This window comes from Notolabrus celidotus, chromosome 16 (genome assembly GCF_009762535.1).
Source record: "Notolabrus celidotus isolate fNotCel1 chromosome 16, fNotCel1.pri, whole genome shotgun sequence".
In the NCBI taxonomy this organism is placed as follows: Eukaryota; Metazoa; Chordata; class Actinopteri; order Labriformes; family Labridae; genus Notolabrus; species Notolabrus celidotus.
In genome coordinates, this window is record NC_048287.1 from 20,051,376 (window position 1) to 20,070,919 (window position 19,544).

The 19,544-nt window shown below is 38.8% G+C and overlaps 3 protein-coding genes across 7 annotated transcripts; 1 reads left to right on the forward strand and 2 right to left on the reverse strand.

The window, feature by feature from the left end:
- Positions 1–640: 640 nt before the first annotated feature.
- On the reverse strand, positions 641–3,834 carry rpl30 (ribosomal protein L30). Its single transcript, XM_034704819.1, has 5 exons — positions 3,745–3,834; positions 3,582–3,630; positions 2,992–3,137; positions 1,391–1,521; positions 641–743 (listed from the first exon to the last, which is right to left on the reverse strand). The coding sequence occupies exons 2-5, from the start codon at positions 3,600–3,602 to the stop codon at positions 691–693; spliced, it is 351 nt and encodes a 116-aa protein (XP_034560710.1). The 5' UTR covers positions 3,603–3,630; positions 3,745–3,834; the 3' UTR covers positions 641–690.
- On the forward strand, positions 2,288–11,905 carry LOC117827934 (cytochrome c1-like). Of its 3 annotated transcripts, none has more exons than XM_034704815.1 (5): positions 2,288–2,385; positions 4,854–5,277; positions 8,099–8,410; positions 11,151–11,204; positions 11,292–11,905. In XM_034704815.1, exons 2-5 carry the CDS (start codon positions 5,187–5,189, stop codon positions 11,303–11,305), a joined length of 471 nt encoding a protein of 156 aa, XP_034560706.1. In that variant the 5' UTR covers positions 2,288–2,385; positions 4,854–5,186; the 3' UTR covers positions 11,306–11,905. The 3 variants fall into 3 exon arrangements, with proteins under 3 accessions (XP_034560706.1, XP_034560704.1, XP_034560707.1); XM_034704813.1 differs by lacking the exon at positions 2,288–2,385 and adding an exon at positions 2,964–3,218; XM_034704816.1 differs by lacking the exon at positions 2,288–2,385 and adding an exon at positions 3,908–4,146.
- rida (reactive intermediate imine deaminase A homolog) lies at positions 11,906–19,095 on the reverse strand. 3 transcript variants are annotated; one of them, XR_004634303.1, is made up of 7 exons: positions 18,847–19,095; positions 16,079–16,188; positions 15,336–15,390; positions 15,161–15,229; positions 13,245–13,300; positions 12,274–12,400; positions 11,906–12,231 (listed from the first exon to the last, which is right to left on the reverse strand). XR_004634303.1 is itself a non-coding variant. In XM_034704817.1 (6 exons), exons 1-6 carry the CDS (start codon positions 18,905–18,907, stop codon positions 12,344–12,346), a joined length of 408 nt encoding a protein of 135 aa, XP_034560708.1. In that variant the 5' UTR covers positions 18,908–19,095; the 3' UTR covers positions 11,906–12,343. The 3 variants fall into 3 exon arrangements, 2 of the variants coding, with proteins under 2 accessions (XP_034560708.1, XP_034560709.1); XM_034704817.1 differs by having other exon boundaries at positions 11,906–12,400; XM_034704818.1 differs by lacking the exon at positions 18,847–19,095 and adding an exon at positions 16,936–17,094 and having other exon boundaries at positions 11,906–12,400; positions 16,079–16,184.
- Positions 19,096–19,544: the final 449 nt, after the last annotated feature.

Below are 19,544 nucleotides of genomic sequence, written 5' to 3' on the forward strand. Positions count from 1 at the left end.
TTTTTTATGTTCTTCTTCAGGATATTTCTACTTTTATTGGACAGGATGGAAACAAAGGATGCAGAGAATAACAAGCCAGGATGACATGCAGTAAAAGGTTGTTGCTGTGACCTGAACCAGCAACTGCTGCAGCAATGACTATGACCTCTGTCCATGGGGTACCCACCTTAACTGAGAGAAAAGTGTCTTTACTCGATTACAGTCAACAGGCTGTAGCTATTAAAGCAAGCAGAAATCCCAGAGGTTTATGTAAGTGAGAAAAAAAAACACTTCTCAAAGATCCGTTGTTGCGTAATTTTGACATCAACCCTGTGATAAGCGGTCAGTTGGGTGAAGCGTCAGTTGCGCAGACAGATAATCCTGTTGTCATGCTTTGTTACGCAATTCCCCAGAGACAGATCAATGGAAATTTCCAGATTTGTTGACTTTGAGTTAAATTAAAAGTTTTCTGCTGACAGCTCCATATTATTAACAGTTCAGCAGAGACCAGGTAATCCCTAAAAGACCTTTGATGTGTTAACACATGAAGCCTGAGCAGAGAAAATCCCAAGAGCACACTGATGCTCTCTGGTGGACACTTGCAGGAATGATAAACTGGCATGCAGCTTATATTAATCAGAGATGACATGACTGCAGCAAATACTGTTAACACCGATTTTATTTATATAACAACGGGGTGGGGGAACAGCTCTACTGAGGTGGCTGCTGCTGGTCGGGCATGCTCCTGATGATGTCAGAATCGCCTGAAGAGGAAAAACAACATTAAGTCAGATTATCAAAATAAAAACAGACATGAATACAAGACTGATTTTGAAAGCCTGTGCAGACAACGGGTTACTGAATCCTACAAATAAAAAGGTCTGTCAACATTGTGAGTGTAAATGTGAATGAGAACTTGCAGTTCAACTGTACTTTCATATAGCGAACCACTAGTCCTGATATGGACCACTTTGAGCAAGTCCAGATTCAAACAAATAAAACCACCAGAGAGGTAAGTAGTGGTCTCAGATATTCTAACAATGCATGGCTTTTTCAAAAGGACATTTTCAGATCAAATGAATCTGTGCTGTAGCAGTGATTCTGATGCACATCACAGATCAAACTACCTGTCCAAGAAACTTTTCATTGAGTGCATAAAGTGAGACCACAGTGGATGATGCAGTGTTACATTTCAGGGGAAAAACCATGCATGCATATTGACATGCATCTGTGAGCAATTATTTTCCTCTTTGTATCTTTAATATGCTGAACGCTAGGGGGTTAATGAGGGATTTATTTTATGCCAATGGGAGGGAGGGAGGGAGGGAGGGAGACGTATATGGACAGAAAGGAAGGGCTTGGAATTCAATTAACCATACTGATGATGTGAAGTACAAAAGCTGGTACTAACCAGGGTCAATGATGGCCAGTGTGCACACCCTGTAGTATTTTCCGCAGGCTGTGCCGAGCTCAATGTTGTTTCCACTGTAGTGGTGGACACCAGTCTTGGCCAGCATGGCATAGTACTCAATCTCAGATTTCCTGGACAGGACAGAGACAAAAGAAAAAAGGTTAGATAAATGATGATTCAGTGCAATCACTCTTATTGCCTGGATGTTTACAAAGCAACAATAAATCAGATATTTGTAAGAGAAAAATGTTTCTTCATAAGGAAGAAAATTGATTGCGTTGAGAGTCAGTGATGCCATTACATTTTCTGGTCCGTGTGTCAGATCTACTCTAAAAGATAATGGGTCCTCCTCTGCAGCTATTGCTAAAACCTTCTCAAGTTTTACAAAAATTGGGTCAATAGTATTTTGTTCTGCTGGAAATCTACAAAGAAAATGTGGCCTATTGGGTAAAACAAAACTAGAAAGATGTCTACAAGTCACGTCATGCATGTCAGTCAACTCAAGGCAATGAAGTCGTCTGACTGTACACAAACTTTTATTCCTAGAATTACCAACATTTTACCCACACTTTGTGCTTTAAAATCGACATCTCTATCACACCTCTATGATGATACAAGTAGTCTAACTAGGGATGGGTACCGAATTCGGTACATTTATAGGTACCGACCGAATTCCGTCGGTACTACAGAGTACCGATTCACGTAAAATCAAACGATACCATGTTTCGGTACCTAAACGCATCCTTGTGACTGTGAGGGAGTGGAAGAGTAGGCGATTTTCCATACTCTAGCCCTGTAATAAAGTTTGAGACTAATCGGGTGGACGTGTCTGCTCTCTGCATCTTCGCGGGAGTGCGCCAAACAGAGCCTGCAGCTGATGGGCGCTCGCACTCACCGTGAGTCAGAGTTGCAGGAGGATTTAGTTGAGGCGGACTCACTCACTCAGAGTACCTGCCCTGTTTAAAACCGTTTCTGTGTGTGTGAATGCCCAACAAGTAAGTTGTGTGTCCTCTTATTATAGAAGAAACGGAGAGCTGACTTTTTGCCGTCCGCAGGCATTCACGTGTGTTCATTGATAAACTCCTGAAAGAGCAATTAGACGCCACGAGCATGTGTCAGCTTATATATCTAATCACCTATATAATCCTGTTTCTGTTCATTTCATGTTAAATGAAATAAATATGTTATATTAAAAAAAAATTGAGATATTAAACAAATTAACATTTATTACCACATGAACACAAAAGTACCGAAAATTGGTACCGTTGATTGCCGGTACCGATTCCCAGGTACCGGGTATCTGTTCAAATGTGAAAGGTACCCATCCCTAAGTCTAACTATAGACTATGTATTGCACTCTATACAATGCCATTTTGCAAAACTAAACATGCTCTGATGTGAAGGCATAGTGTGAATAAGATATGAAGAAAAAGTCCTAAATATTCTGATGTGATGATAATGATATCTCCCTGGGAGCACTCATGTTATCCAAACATGTTCACAATTAGCAAATTGTCACAAGTCATACACAGACCACATCACCTGCAATGTCTCTTTTTACTGAAAGCAGTCAACAGTTTGATAAATAATTGTTTCCATACCTGAGGGCAGGGCAGTTGTTGGCCAGGATAACCAGCTTGGCTTTTCCCTGGCGGATCATCTTCTGGGACTGTTTGTAGCCCAGGACGTATTTCCCACTCTTCATCACCAGCTGGAGACGGGAGTTAATGGACTCCATGGACTTTTTCTACAAGATTATACAAACATATCCAAAGTTAGTGAGTAAAGTAGCTTCAATGCTAACTTTCACCACTTACTAAAACAAGAGGTACTCGCTATATATCACATGGTTTTAAAGCATTCAACATCATGTATATTTGTATCTTGTTGACATTTACTGAGATTAGTGTATAATTTGATTGAGCCAGCTAGCATTAGCTAGGCTACCGGATTTATACAGTACTCTGGCATATGACGACAAACAGATGGACGGACAGCAGTTAATGAAACCAACGGGTGTCTTTTACACATATAAGCCATCACGAGACAAAAAAACTGCACATATAAAGTGCACATCACACATTCATACAGAGCGCTACAAAGCTAGCTAAAAGGCCCTGACAGCAACACGTCTCCACGTGAAGCAGCCTGGCCCTGTAACAGCGCGTGCACTTAGGGCCGAGACACTCACCGTTTTCTTTGCGGCCACCATTTTTGCGGTTTAGTCCGGTCCGGCCTACCTGCGAGCGAGACGGGGAAAGGAAGAGACTGTCGTTAACGTACGGATAGTAATATAATGACAAAAAGACCAAATCCTGCTGTTTTATTACAAATTATCTCAGAGCTCGTCTTACTGTGAGTTAACTCCAATATGGCCTCGGAGAGAAAGGAAGTCCCATGATGCACTGCGCTGCTATCTGCTGGTGGGCCTGCGCAAAGCGGTACTGCGCAGACTGCTCAAACAACTGTTTTCAGACCTTTTAGTGTTGGCCATCAGAATAGTGTTGTATTGAATATTGAGTAGGTCAGTTGTATCTAGGGTTGCAAAGGGGTGGAACGTTTCTGGTAGATTTCCATGGGAAGTTAAGCTGGGGAATTTTGGAAATTTTGGAAATTCTGGGCAAATTGGAAACTGCCCATGGGAATTAAGGGAATTAAGGGTAATTTAATGGAAAGGTATCATATCCAAGCATAAATATTTGTTTTGTTATAGGCAAACATCCATCCAAAATAATGCAATTAAAACAGATTTACTTGTAAGTAGAACTTTGTCAAGAGTTATTTAGATAAACGCGTCTGCTAAATGACATTGTAACATTGTAACAGTGTATATATTTTATTGAACAATCAATGATTTTATTGAAGAACAAAAACATGAATGTTGTGTTAAATATTACTCATCCACCCCGAACCAATCCATTAAAAAATGAACAAAATGCCTGCAAAGTCCCACAAAGTGTGTGTGTGTGTGTGTGTGTTTGTTTGTTTTTGTCTTGAAAATGGGAATTTCAAAAAGTTATATTGGCTATATTTTGTTCAGAAGAAGATTAGGGACAATATTTGGAGGGTGGGCAAACAAAAACATATTTTTAAAGAACATTTTTTTACATCCTGAAATTAAATATATATCAAAATATATATATTCCAAGAAAAAAAGTCAGATTCTGAGATAAACAGTACAAATTATTTGAAGGCAGGTGAGCAAAAACTGTTGTAAGGTGTATTTTTTTTTTTTTACATTATGACTTTAACCTCATAATGAAAAAAAAACTACACCTTACATTGTTTTTTGCTCCCCTGTCCTCCAAATCTGTTTTTTTTTCCAGTGGCCCCAATCCTCTTCTGTAATTTTGGATCTTCTTGAACTGTTTTCAACTTGTCAGCTGCGACAGGTTCACTTTCCCTGCCACAAGAGGTGGCCGCAGCACACTGACTGAATAATGTATTTTTGTCCCTCCGCCAGCCTCCTGGAAACAGCCTAAGTTACAGTACACAACAAAAGCCCACATTTCACCTGCCCTCCCAACTGTTTGGAGACCCGTAGTTACAACACAGATAGCTGAACACGGGTTTGCGGGGAGGACGGGCCACAATGTCTTCTCACGCACGGGACTAGAGGAATTCGACGACAGACTGTTTTTAAGTTTGTCCTCCAGGGGATTCGTTCTCCACACTTTGGAGTCCTCTTCATTTAAAGAGAGGATATCTATGCGCGACGTCATCAGTGCAGCTCCAGCCTCTCCTCACCTCCTCACTCAGAAGGGAACCATCCAGTCCTCTATGTGCACTGGACAGGATGGGATGCTCCACCAGTTCACAAACTTCTGCGGTGGAAACCACTCGACCGAGTGCTAAACCCGAAGAAAGCAACGGAGCCAGCACAACAGGTGAAGCACAAAACATTACATTGACATTTAATTAATTAACTACATACATTAGTTACATTTATTGCAAGCATATTCAAGTGAGTGAACACAAGATATCATGTATGATGAAGAAAGTTAAAAAAAGTAAATAACAGCACTGGAAGCAATGGTTTCCTTTAAAATACTGCAATTTATCTGTAGTTTCATAAATTGCATGTCAAGTGCAACACCGGTCCTTTTTAATGTTCAATGATCTATTTCAGAAATATCACTGACAAGGCACTGAAAAAATATTTGGCTCCACTTGTGAGTTTGTAATAGCTTAAACACACTTGTATATAAAATGTTTTATTAAGATAAAACTAAAATGTGTCCATAAATTGATAAATTCAAATGTATTATTGAATAACATATCATAATTATTAATAGTTGAACACCTTAAATAGCCTTGTAAGCAGCAGCTGGGATATCTCACTGCCATCTCCAACTAAAGTTGCATCTTCCATTTAATGACACTGTGGTTAACTCTGTTCAGATAAAGCTTCACAGTCTACATGCAAATGATCGATGTGTCTCTCTGGCTACGGTATCTGGTGTCTTTGGTTTTAGTGCGCCTGAGATCCACAGTGACAGGATGGGAAAGTTTATTGTGATTATTTAACAGTGGTCTCTGGCCCTGTCCTCCCTGAGTGAGACCAAAGCAGATTTGGTGACAGTCTACAGTTTCAATAGGAAATGGAGAAGCCACTTTGGACACTCCTTTGTAGTAGTGGGTCAGAGATGGCCCTGCTGTGGTGCTAAGCAGCACACATTTCAGGGTAAAACACAAACGCTGAATCCTGTTTGTGACTTCAGACTAGGGAAGGAACCTAAGATGAACATGTGCAATTTACCTTTGGAGGCTGTCAAATGTTTATTCTTGCCTCTAATCCGTGTGCTGAACAAATACAATGAGTGTAACTTAGTTTGCAGTTATGCCAGCTCATGTGTTAGTGTTAGCTCATGTGTACAGAACTCAGACAATAAGTACGTGAAAAACTGGTAAAATATTTACTAAGTTGGACCTCCTCAGAGCAAGTGGCTCTTGCTCTTGTTTTGTATATTTTGTTCCTTAAGGAAATGTTAAGGGGCTGTTTGTGGAACAGAAGCACATCTATGCTCATTTTAGCACACTAATCTTTGTGAGTGTGCTAAAATGCATGGACTCAGAGTGATACAGTGAATAGAGGAATGTGCACCAACCCTAATAGAGTGTTTTTAAGTTATTGCTCCCCATTTGACCCTGACCCCTGACCTCATTTAAAAGGTAAAGTTTCTCCCTATGATTTGAAATTAACTAACTGACTACACCTCTGTTTTCAGGTATAGTGTACTTCAAGACTTGGCTTGTAAGTTGCTCTTCAAGTTTATCAGCTCAAAGAAACAGTAACAGAAGGTGTCCCTGTGACAATTGTCTTAGAGGTCAGATGTAAATTTGTCAGGATCTAATCTTGTTTTTGCATACAACTCATTTCCTTCACCTGATGCTGCTTGTTGCTCACACGAAAAGGATGACCTCTGTTAAACTGAGGTTCATCCTCGAAACATGTTTATTTAAAACTCCAACAGTGTCACCCCGGAGTCAGCATCTTTCAGCCGACAGATGGGATTTCCTTTTTTGTTATTTTTGTATAGTTTATGCAAAATGTTTCTGTTTTGAGAAAGACAACTTGTTTGTGTAACCTAGGAGGTCAACCTTCAGGAATTCTCTGATCCATGCTTTACAACTTTGCAATGCAAATCCCTCTGAAAAAAGGCTACAAGGAAGTGATACACAATGTTCCTAAAAGCACAGCAACCTGTGTTTATAGAGCCGAGAACAATAATGCTTATTAACCACAATTCATAATATCATTAATCCCTTGTTGGTCCGGTTAAGCATCAGTGGATGTCCTATTGTGCCAATATTTTTATATGCATTCTTTTACATTCAGGAAGCAGCATCAGAGTATTTAATTGTTACATGTTTTTTTCAAAAAGGAAAGCTGCTACTCTGTTAAATACCAACAGGTGCCTTGTAAAGAGTTGTTTTCAGTGTTGCATGGCACCTGTGGTGATGTTTGTTACTGGTTAACTCTCTGGTTTTGGATTAAGTAAACTGTAGCCATCACAAAGGCAACACAAACCTAAAGCCAACTCAAACAGTGGAAACCTGGGAGCTCAGAGCTGACATCCTAAAGTGTCTCATGTTTGAATAATAAACCTTACGAGATCTGTTTGTTTGTTTGTTTGTTTGTTTGTTTGTTTGTTTGTTTGTTTCTTATATCAGATGGTCAAAAAATTGTCCTGCTTAAAGAGGTATCACAGGAAATTTGGTAGAACAATGGGTACTTATATAAGGAATGTGGCCCGTGATTCTCAAATTTCAACTAAACTCAAAACACAATAGACACATTTTCAATTAAAAATGAGTTCAACAAAGAGATAGATAAGTGTTCATTCTAAGAAACCCTTCCAGGAATGTAACCACATTCTCATATTTATTAGATTCAAAGATTTCAGTGTATGTATCTCAATTATATAAATATCAACCATATAGAATATAATTCAAAACGTACATCCAGGTATGCTGAGACACTTTGAATGCTTGAAAGTGTAATATACAGTACGAAGTTGTTGTACTCATAAATCAATCTGCAAAAGAAAAGACACGATTGAGTGATTCTTGGTTTTGACAGATTTTGCTACTGCATTTAGGAAGCATATGCGTATAATTGATCGTTATGTATTAGATTTATTTCCAACTGGTCTTTTTAGATGAGATGGATGTTGAAATCCTGTGCTGTAATTGTGTTCCTGACAGGGGCAGCTAATGAAAATGGCAAAGTAGCCGAGGACAGTGAAACTCTCCCTGACCAGACAGATGCTGAGGGAGGTGAGGCAAAGCCTGCAGAAGAGCCAGCAGCAGCTGCAACATCTGCAGAAAACACTGCTGCGCTTCCACCCACGGCGGAGGAGACTCAGTCTGGGGAGGCAGCAGCACCTGCAGAGGCAGCAGCAGCAGCACCTGAAGAAACTCCTGCAGAAGCACCTGCTGAAGCTCCTGCTGAAGCTCCAGCAGCAGACAGTACTGCAGAGGCGGCTGCAGAACCTGCAGCTGCAGCTCCTGAGCAAGGTAGGACAGAGTCAGAAACAGCACTGCAACAGGTTGATGACAACCTGGTTGATTGTTTGATTTTTGGTTTTAAAAAATGTTTCAATGTTTGAACTCACAAAACAGAGTTGAAGCCCCTTCCTGGAAAACTTTGTTATACTACTTAACCTGACCAACCCAGCTTGTTTATTTTCATTGTGAGATTTGTTTTCTATGCAAATGTCACATTTTCCTACACAAAGGCTGTCTGCTGATTTTTTGAGACAACTATAAAATACCACATACTTTGAAATAATGCTAAGCTAATCAGAAAAATGTCTAAGGGTTTTTTTTAATTAAAAAATTAAAGAGACAAAATCTTAATCTACTTTTATTTTTCTTGACATCAATTGTCAAACCAGCCATCACAAGCTATTGTAATACAACAGGTAGAAAAAATGTTAACAAATTATATTAGCCTCTTCAAGACATGGGGAACTTCTTAAGTATCAGAAGTGTAAACATATAATATGTACAATTGCAGCCATTTGAACACTCAGGTACAGAATGTCCTCTCTGCCTCTCCCCAGTCACAGTGCAAGGATGGTAACCAGGCAATATCTAACAACACACAACAAGGAAGTCACATATGTTATCAATTAGTATTTAGGGATCAGTCATAACATCATCAAGTGTCATAATTATGTGTAATAATAGTTCAATTAAGTATTTCAAATTCAATTTGATTGTATTGATGTTTGGAAACAGTGTTTTCATTGAGCTGAAGTCTTGCAGGCAATATTCTTAACATGTGTACGGTCGGTGTGTAAAATATGATAGAAATTAAGTGCCTGAATACATTTTTTAATTTGCAACTTTGGTCTGTTGATTTGATATTGCCTTAAAGGGCTGTAGAGACCAAATGTCAGTCAGCATCACAGTTTTTCTGAAGGAACAAAACAAGTTTCAGATTGTTAGCAGTTCTGATTCATCATTATTACTAGATAGCATTTTTTTTTTATTGTCAGCCAAAGTTTATGGTATTTAAAAAAAAAAAATTAAGTTTCTTAATGGAACAAAAATGGTTCAACACCACTTCACATCACAGTTTGTTCAGCTGAGACAGCTCAGCTCAGACAACATGTCATTACTCACTTAACAAACAATGTCATCAGGATATTTGAAAGGTTAAAACTTGAAAGGTTAAAACTTGAAAGCAGACTGTTACACACATCTGTTTTGGCAGGTAAGTAGGTGAACAAGGACCTCTGATCCTTTCAACAAATAATGAAATAAGTCTAAAATGAATGGCCTATTCTTCAAAACTCTGCACACTTGATTCAAATGACTTTCTCTGGATCATAAAGGACCTCATGAAGCTGTGTGACTCTGCAGTTTCACATGTATTATCTTTGCTCTTATTGCTGTGTGATGTCACTTCATTCAAATGACACTGGCAGACAGCAGCTTCATGAGGTCTGCTCTTCATTTTCCTTATAGTCTGATGCAAAGTGTCCTGCTCTGTATTACACATCATTTAAAAATGTTAAATGCTAGCTTTTGTTCAGAGGGGGAAATACAACATTTAGCACTGTTTTTCTCTTTCTACCTGTACTGTTAGGCTGTCTGGTAATTATTTCCTGCAGGGTTTAATTCTAAACTCATACCCATAGTAAGCAGTGCCTCCTATGTGGTAGAATAAAAAGAAGACCTTACAGTGTGACACAAAGTGAACAACAATGCATTTAAAAGTACAGTTTTGATCTTTTCAAGATGTATATTAGCACAGGTTAGTAAAGCATAACTACAGTGCTATCCCTGACCTGTTATAATTACTTGACTTCAACCCCTTGTGGTGTCCCACTGGACTCACCCTCAAGCTTGACCGCAGGCCTGTTTACACAATCTGCATGTTGTGTGTAGGTGTGCGAGTGTGTGTTGCCAATGCTTTGTTGTCATCGTGGTCTCATTAAGGTGCAAGCTGAGTCCAGAGGAACTAGAGCAAATGCGCACACACACACACACACACACACACACACACACACACACACACACACACACACACACACACACACACACACACACACACACACAGGGCTTCCACTGACCATGTCAGGCCCACAGAGCCTCTCTGCCTCTGTTTCACAGCCAGGGAAAGAGGATCAAGTGATACATTAGCAGGGAGGATTCGGCCTCTCAGCCATTTCTGGGTCCGTTAGTCGAGAGTTTAAATCGGTGTAGTTGAGAGAATCTATAACCATGATTACTTTATGGAAAACTCACGACAAATGTGACGAAACGTAAACATGGTTTTACTTTTTGACATGGCCGTGACTTGAAAACTTTGAATAACAAAGTATGTTAGGAAAAAATCTCATCATAAATCAACATACTAATTTGATTACATCTACAGTAGTTGCATCTAGATCAGGTTTTCAAATTATCAAAGATACTCCACTGCCAACTAAATACATTTGAGGAGTATAACATTGTATTTGTTGTGCTTACAGCATCAAAAATATATTCATGTCTGCAGGAACGATGTCACTGCTCTTCAGGACTCTACAAACTTTACTTTATGTAGATTTCAATGTAGATTATCATGACCAAAAATAGTCCCACGAGGCGACTAATGAGAGCACATTCTCTAAAAAAGATGCTGCGTTATTATTACACATAGACAGTCACGGTGTTACATGTCATTTTGTACTAATTGCATCCCTCTTCAGGGAGCCCCACTTGAACTGAAGCCTCTAATAAGAGTCTTTGTCTTTCCTAACAGAAAAAGAAGAAGCTGCAGCGACAGATCCAGAGCCCCAAACAGAGGAGGCACCAGGTGATTGATTCTATAAAGTCGACACAATGTTATACAATCCATATAAGTCTCAGCCGTAATTTTAACACCTTACCCTTCTTCTTTCAGCTCCCAGTGAGTGAGGTGCAACACAGATATCTGCACAAATGAGTTTGTTAGGAATGTCTTACCTTGTATGCATGTTTGAGTGAACGCGTGAGAGATTATGTGTGAGAGACATCTCCTTGTTGCCAACATGCAGACGCTTAGATAACCTCTTTCAGTCAGGGCTCCTCAGTACCCCCACCCTCCTTCCATAATGGTGTAGGGCTGAAGTTTATACTTTCATACTGTACATAGACAGATCCCTCCGTCACTCTGTGGCTGTTTGTTTTCAGAGGGTGTAAGAAGAGCTTGAGATTTCTATTTATTGTCTGTATAGAAATGTATCATTTCAACTTTATCTTTGATCATTCTGCACTTGATGATAACTCTACCAAAGCCAAATTATATTTATATATCCTACCAAATTATACTGGTTTATGAAATTATTTGAAGTAGAAGACTTTGATTTTACAATATGACGAGCGGATACTTTAATGCATTTATGACTGATTTTAAATATTCATACACTGCATGAATGACATAAGAGTACTTTTGTTGTTTCTGATGTGTCATTATTTCTCTGTTGGCCCTGAAATTTGTTATAAGCTAAAAAAATAAAGACAACCTTAGACATGGTATCTGGTGTATGTACTTTCTTTAATATCTAAATTAAGTACAAATACAAGTGGTGGGATATTTGAGGGTGTCTAACCATTCTGAGATATGTGGTTTCACTACTATGTTATTTATTTATCACAATCAGAGCTGCTTATAACAGGGGATGAGAGGCCAAACGGCACAAGGAGTTAGCAAGCTTGTGCCAATGTGACCAGGGAATGTTAGACTGGTTGTAAAGACACAGTTTGCCTTTGTGTTCTGTTAAAGAAACCATGTGGGAAATTAGTGAAAGAAGAAACTGATTTATGCTAAATTGTGAAAAACAAGGAAAAGATGTCCAAGAAGTCTAAAAGATCCTTGTGAGGTGTTTCTTGTGGCGCCGCAACAACACAAAGCGTCCACTGGTAAACTAAGGAGATCACTTGATGGTTACATGACTACAGTTTGTGGCCGGCTAGTCAGGAATCAGAGAGTGGACCAAGAACAGCAACTGCCTCGATTTCCACCAGTCCACCCTGAGGGGAAAAGAAGGAGAGGCTGAGGACTAGGGGAATGAGGGACTTGAGTTAAGACATTTAAGATAGCAATATAGTCAAAATAAAAGGTACGTTCTTGAAAGAATGTAGGCATAGGTGGCTTTCAAAACTAAGACGCTATAATGACATTATACAAGTGCAGTATAAATATCTGCACAAGCTTAAATTGCAACCTGTCCAGTAGTTTAAATATTTCATTACATGCTTCTAAAAAGTAACATTTCAGACATATTGTTTTTGTGATCAAATTTTTACTTTATTTATATTTGTATGCAGGTTGTTAAAAGCAATATATTGATCAGCGCAAGCAGAAACATCATGCTTGTGCAAGAAGTTAACCTCATACAAATAAGGGGAGAAGAACAAAAACAAACCATAGTCAATATAATAAAATAATACTAATAAATGACAATAATAATAAAAGTAAGCCCAAAACTTCATACCACCCCCATTTCAGGCCACCATATATCAACATAATCAATGTAGAATGCTTTTGAGTTTCATAGAACTCATTTGCCAAGTCTCTATATTTGCCTCTTTCGCCCCGTGAACTCTGGCTGTTGAGAGTTGGTACACGATATCTAAGTATATACTTAACATTTCAGATATTTATGGTTTTCTGCAAGCTAGTTAGCATTTCTCAGTACTTTATCTCTCTACCCTACCATTTTCTCTTCTTATACATGGGGGATAGCTGATGCATGGATGAATAAGCATGCACCTAGCTACCATGAATCATAAGCACCCCAGTGCATTCAGATGTATACACACTGTACAGCATACTGCAGGTCTGTACTGATGTAAAGGTTAAGTTCATACTCACTCTGGGGAGAGCAGCTACTTGGTAAGCAGCTCTGGCGGGGAAGTTACTGGTGAAAACTGAAGGGAAAAAATTAACATTGTTACAAAAGCATGTAAAAGCTGGATGGAAAGCAGATAAAGTAAGTACCATCAATATGAAACTGTATTTCTGGGTACCATTTTTCAACAATTTGCACTTTCTAAAAATTCTGAGTTGTGTTTTTAAAGGACAATACATTATCATTAGTGTGTAAAGAAAAACGTTACACTATAAAACACAACTTTTTGACTGCCAGGTTGTAAATAAGGTTCATTTGGCTGGTGTTTTTCTGGTGTATATGTTTGTGGTTTATTCCAACACACACAAGATTATAACTGCTCTTCTTTTAAAGTTGAATGGTCAAACTATACACTTATCTAAACTATGAAATAATCTAAGAAGAAACTATGCCAGACATGGTTTTTCACAATCTGGCAGCCCATCAGTGGTCCTAAAAATCACTGCAAACTCACCCACAAAGCACCAATAATCACTGGGATATTAACATGGAATGTACCAAAGGTAAATATTACATTTTAAACACTGTGCTTTACTGAAAGGAAACGCAAATTTTCCCCCATTACTTTTTTTTAGCACTACATGAATAATAATCATAAACTCATCCAGTGGTGCTTTCCTGCTTGTGACCTGGACTTGTGTAATGTGCAATATATGATGTTTAGTGGTTCCCTTTCGTATGTTGTTGTTGCACTTGAGTACTATACAAATTTCCCAAGTGCATTGTTTCTCATCTTATCTTCTTATCTTATGTCATAATGTATTATATAGTTCTGCGTTGCGTCATCGTGTCACATCATGTCGGGTTGCATCATATGGTATCTCATTGTAAATAGTTCACATCCCTATGATGACGATGATGATGAAGTCAGGAATCAATTATTATTTTTTGTGGGTGATACACAGGCAAGTATTGTGACTTTTTTTATATTAAAAGAGCCATAAATTATAGAGATAAGAGGAATCTTGTTCATATTCACTTTGGTGACTTCCTGATATGTTCAACAGCCTGGGATTCCTAAATTCTTAGAGGGCACACACCCTCTCATCAGGGTCAGGGAAAGTTTCCTGTCTATCTTTGAGGGTTGAGTCGAGTCAGGGGAGAGGTTGGAGCTCGGGGGTCACAGCAGAGCCTGTTGGAAGGGTTGAGTTACATCTGTGTGACTGCACAGTGGTGTCCATTTACAACTCACTGGGCACTGCAGCTCTATTACACCTGTCCGCTGTGATCCAGGAGGAAAAGCCTAGTCAGAGGAGGCGGCATTCATGCAGCAGAGGACGAGCTGAGTGAGGCTGTCCGTCAGGTGACTGATACACCTGTCAGCAGTCATTTTCTGAAGGATGTCAGTGAAACATGAGGCACTGCATCCTCTCATGATACAGATCCTGAAGAGTGCATCAGGAATATTTACTGTGTTAAATTGTAGTATAATTGGATTTAGCTTAACTACCTATAACTTAATACAGTCATGATATGGAAACTCAATATTGCATTAAAGGGTGGATGCATTATTAATATTATTTGGCTTATTCATTTCATTTCATAAATGAGATTTAAAATTTTGAGTCTGACTGAGGGAGTCGAATTATCAGTTCACAAATTAAATTTGGATACCTGAGAATTTAGATCTGTAACATATCTCTAGATCTGTAACAACATTTACAACCAAAGTTCAGTGATGCCTCAAAATAACTTTTGTCCTTCCTCCGCTCACAAAACATACTCATAATCAGTTTCCAATCAGTACCATCAAAGTGTCTCGACATTCATTGACTTGCTCAAGGTCTCTGCAGCATGAAGGAGCTACAGATGTATCCTCAACACCGACAGTGTTGATAAAAAAAGCAGTTTGTGAATGAATACAAAGGTGTCCTCTTACATGTTTTGTAGACCTCGTTGACGCTGTTGAAGTCGTTGATATCAGCCAGCAACACTGTGGTCTTCACCACTGAAATCAGAGTTAACTCCATCAGAGTTTGCTATGCTTCAAGTCATTCTTATAAAATATGAGCAGCAGCTATATCATGAAGCATCTGACAGTACTGAGATTTTACCGTTGGTGTAGTCACAGCCAGCAGCTTTTAGGATCTCCCCCATATTGATGAGAGCCTGAGGGATGACAGACAGACACAGTCAAACAGTACTTCATTTTTACACATATCATTTAGATATTTAAATGTAATTTCTAATTAGAAGTCTTTTGATTTCAAATTTCTATTAGTGTATTTTATTGTTTTTTCCCTTATGCTGAGACTGGTTCCTTTTTTATGTTCATTACAGATCACACCTGTCAGTGTTTGTTTTTGGTCTGAGACACTTTGAACCCCTGTTTTCGAAAGCACTGAATCTGATCAGGAAAAAAATACTTTTGAGTAGCACTATGGACTCTTGTTTAATTATTGACACTTCAATGACAAGTTAATAATTATCATTCAAACAAATTAGCTCACTGAGTATTTAAACCTTTAAACCACTGAGTATTTGAGAAATACAAGCTCTGATACTCGTATCAAGACTGACTCATTTATGTTTATGTTGCACACCTCTGTGCTTTTTGATCATATTAAATGTAAAATACTGATAGTAATGATTAAGTGTAGTGGCTGCTTCAGACCTATAGCCCAGCAGCTAATGTGAAAACAATGGCATATGGAACAGTAAGTGTCCAGTCATCTGGTTTCAGCATGTCCAACTATTGTCATCACCACCATCATCATCATCATCATCATCATCATTATCATCATCATCATCATCATCATCATCATCATCATCATCATCATCATCAGTCCCCACTTGCCTGTTTAGCCTGGGACTGCACTCCTCCATCTACCAGCTGACCAGAGGCCACGTCCATCCCCAGCTGTCCTGAGATGTACATTGTTCTGTCCACAACTACCGACTGGCTGTTGATGTAACACACACAGACAAAGAAGAATACATTAGTGACAAATGGACTCCTCAAACTTTTTGGAATGAGTGCATAGCTTTCAAATCAATTAATCTATATTGTTCCTCATATATACATTTTCAGCACAGAGATGTTATTGCAGTTATACAATCCAGATATTTGGATCATTTGATGAACTTTTAGAACTTATCATATCCTATTCCTACATTTGGAGTATAATCAGATGATATGACAGTTTTTATAAATGTATTTATGAGTTTCATTGCCAAGAACTGACACAATCTAACTATGGTACAATAAAAAAGAAGCCTAGACCTTGAATTTTGTGCAGTGTTTAATTCATCAAATCAAATGTTATCACAAGTGTTAAATAAAATTGCCGTATCTATCACCAGGCGCCGAAACAAACCCAATCCAACACAGTATGTAGGACCTTGTTGAAGTGGATTAAAGGGCACTTTGCCTTAAACCCAAATAATCAGAGGACATTCATACAATAGCCGAAGAAACTCCGCCCACTGACAGCCAATTGGCCAAAGCAGAGACACCCCTTTTGCATGTGAAATGTGCAGTTAAGTTATAATCAATGAAACATAATAATCTGATACATATCTGGCATATTACATTATTTCTGATAAACTCTATGAGCTTTTAATCAGAATATCATTAAAACAAATTGGTGCTTTTTTGAGATTATGTTGAGAACAATTGAGAAAAATATTATTTAACTTAACTTTAAAGCTTACCTGTATATTCCCTGTCTGACAGGGGCTTTTGGTGTGTATGGGAAGTGTCGACGAATAGCTGCCATTTCTAGTTTGCTGTGAGGTTTCTACTCTGCACGAGTCTTCTGCTCCACGAAATGTTAAACTTTGCACTATTTTATGGGGTCAAGTCAAGCAGGTGAGTTCACTGAACACTAAGTCCCGCCCCTGATCGTATACTGGACTGTCCTCTTGATTGATTCTTATTTAGTCAATGTTGTTTTTAATGTATATACAAGTTAATGCAACCCACGTGTTGCTATAAATAGCAAATGGTGCATGATCATGTTTTTATGATTTCCTTACCTGTATGGTCCAAGAGTACCCTACTGCAGGCAAGATGGCGCCGCCACAACATCCACACCGGAAGTCCATACCGGAAGTCCATACCGGAAGTTACAAAGCTAAAAACGTTGCAATAACACCCACACCGGAAGTCCAAACCGGAAGTTACAAAAATAAAAGCCTTGAAAAACAGGAACGTGAACGCAAAATAAAAGCCTTCAAAAACACGTAGGTTTACGCGTAATTCTATGAACTTTTTTGCACTTACATTTTCATCGTATCAGTATTATTGACTAGTTGATTGACTCCAAAAGTGTATAGGCTGTTGAGAATTCAAGTTACTTAGAAGCCTGCACGAATCACTAAGTTATAGTGTTAACGTCTCAGCCATGCACAGCCTTTTGTTCCGAGTGTGTGTTGAAATACTTAAAGCTGATTATGATGCTGCCGTGATGACATCTGCATATGCCTCTCTTGTTTTGTCTGGGTCATATGTTATTTTATGTTGTGTTAGCCTGACTGTACCTCAGTACAGTTTGCTGTAGTGTTTGTTCCAAATTACCTTGCATGCTGTCTGCCTATGTGATCACATGTATAGATTAATGAATGAATTAAATACAGATCCAGAGTAGATCCACAGTCACGAGAGAAGAGCAGAATGTTATCTATGGTGCAGGGGCGAGTGGAGGAGGAAAATGTAGAGGTGTGTGGTGACTGTTTCTTTTTTAACATAATTTGTAACACGTTACAATGACACAGTGACAGGGGTGTTCATTAACCACAAGAACAAACGGAGGGAATGGTTTCTCCTTCTATTTTGAGACATTAGATGGGCGTAAACACTCTGAGCTTGTCAAACAGTTTTATTCAGATTGAATGCTTGATGCATGTACACCAATGTCTTAACAAGATCACTTTATTTGGCGTCCATGAAAACATTGAAGTTGGAACCTTCAATTAGAATGACTAGAAAAACTGCAAATGTATACATAGCTACTGTTTCTTTCCATCCAACCCCTACTTGAAATGTAGAATTATACTTTATTTTATGTTCTTTTAATGTTATATGTATGATGTCTTAACCCTTTTGTATTGATAATGTTGTACTTGAAAAAGAACAATGCACTTTTGCTATTACAAACTCCAAATCAACATAAAATATTAGGACTAAAATATTTCAACTTGAGGCACCACTGTCAGCCACTGATGATAGATGTACAGTACACAATCCTGGGGAGCCTCTGTTGTTTTTGTGGTGAATATAGATCTCTGTGTACAGCTTGAGTGTATTTTCCCTCTTACTTACAGTCTTTTCCTTCTCATCCCCTCCCCCCACACACACTAACACTCTACATTATTCTGTTCTTCATACACAGCGGGATCTCTCTCACTCACTCTCTCTATCACAATTAGCTTTCTGCTAATTGATTTAGCAGCGACAGACTAATGCAATCAATACGCTACACGAAGAAGAAACTTCCAGTTCGAAGCATCCGGCATTGGGTAGAGAGGGGGTTAAAGAATCACTTCCGGTATGGACTTCCGGTATGGACTTCCGGTGTGGATGTTGTGGCGGCGCCATCTTGCCTGCAGTAGGGTGCCTCTCGTATGGTCCGATGGCAGCTGGAGCGGATGTAGTGTTGATGATTTTTCTGATGAGCGCAGACATGTTTACCTTTTATTTTTTCTCTCTCAACTTTTCCTCACGGTGGAGTGGCTGTGAAGTGGGAATGCAGCAGAGGGTTTGCAACAACTTGGAGAAAGGGGAACAGTTGCTGCCGTAAAATGTGCCGTAATATTTATCAAGAAGCGCACACCACATTTTTGTTGTCCATTCCAGGGAAATGTACGGTGGCCCTGAAGGACAAAACAAATTTGCAAAAGCTGAAACACTTTTATAAAGTTGGAGACAAGTTTACATTCTGGAAAACATTTTTACATTTTATAAAACAAAATGAAATCAGCAAAACACTTTTACCAAGGCCAAAACAAATTTACATTTAAGGAAACAAATTTACAAAAGACAAAACACTTTTACTAGGGGTGCAACAATACGTGTATCTGTATTGAACCGTTCGATACGGTGGTCACAGTTCGGTACGCCCTATGAACCAAACAATATGAAAATTTATAATTATTTGATCAACTTCTGACGAGGCACTCTGTGCTGAAAGTTCAGTGGATCTGCGCTCGACTCCTCCAGGCTGCATTGTCGAGTGCATGTCCACTGAACTGTGCGCTCCTCCCACATTCATTCAGTCTAAGCTGGTCACATTTGTTTTAACTGTGCTTCATATGGAAATATA

Excerpts from the sequence above, each read along its gene's own strand:
- rpl30 (XM_034704819.1), bottom strand. The coding sequence starts at position 3,602 with ATGGTGGCCGCAAAGAAAACG. Across the intron at positions 3,138-3,581 it reads TGGTGGCCGCAAAGAAAACG|AAAAAGTCCATGGAGTCCAT; the intron begins GTGAGTGTCTCG and ends ATAATCTTGTAG. Across the intron at positions 1,522-2,991 it reads AACAACTGCCCTGCCCTCAG|GAAATCTGAGATTGAGTACT; the intron begins GTATGGAAACAA and ends TGTCCTGTCCAG.
- rida (XM_034704817.1), bottom strand. The coding sequence starts at position 18,907 with ATGTCTGCGCTCATCAGAAAAATCATCAACACTACATCCGCTCCAGCT. Across the intron at positions 16,189-18,846 it reads TCCAGCTGCCATCGGACCAT|ACAGCCAGTCGGTAGTTGTG; the intron begins ACGAGAGGCACC and ends TGTGTTACATCA. Across the intron at positions 13,301-15,160 it reads CAACGAGGTCTACAAAACAT|TTTTCACCAGTAACTTCCCC; the intron begins GTAAGAGGACAC and ends TTTTCCCTTCAG.
- LOC117827934 (XM_034704815.1), top strand. The coding sequence starts at position 5,187 with ATGGGATGCTCCACCAGTTCACAAACTTCTGCGGTGGAAACCACTCGA. Across the intron at positions 5,278-8,098 it reads CAACGGAGCCAGCACAACAG|GGGCAGCTAATGAAAATGGC; the intron begins GTGAAGCACAAA and ends TGTTCCTGACAG. Across the intron at positions 8,411-11,150 it reads AGCTGCAGCTCCTGAGCAAG|AAAAAGAAGAAGCTGCAGCG; the intron begins GTAGGACAGAGT and ends CTTTCCTAACAG.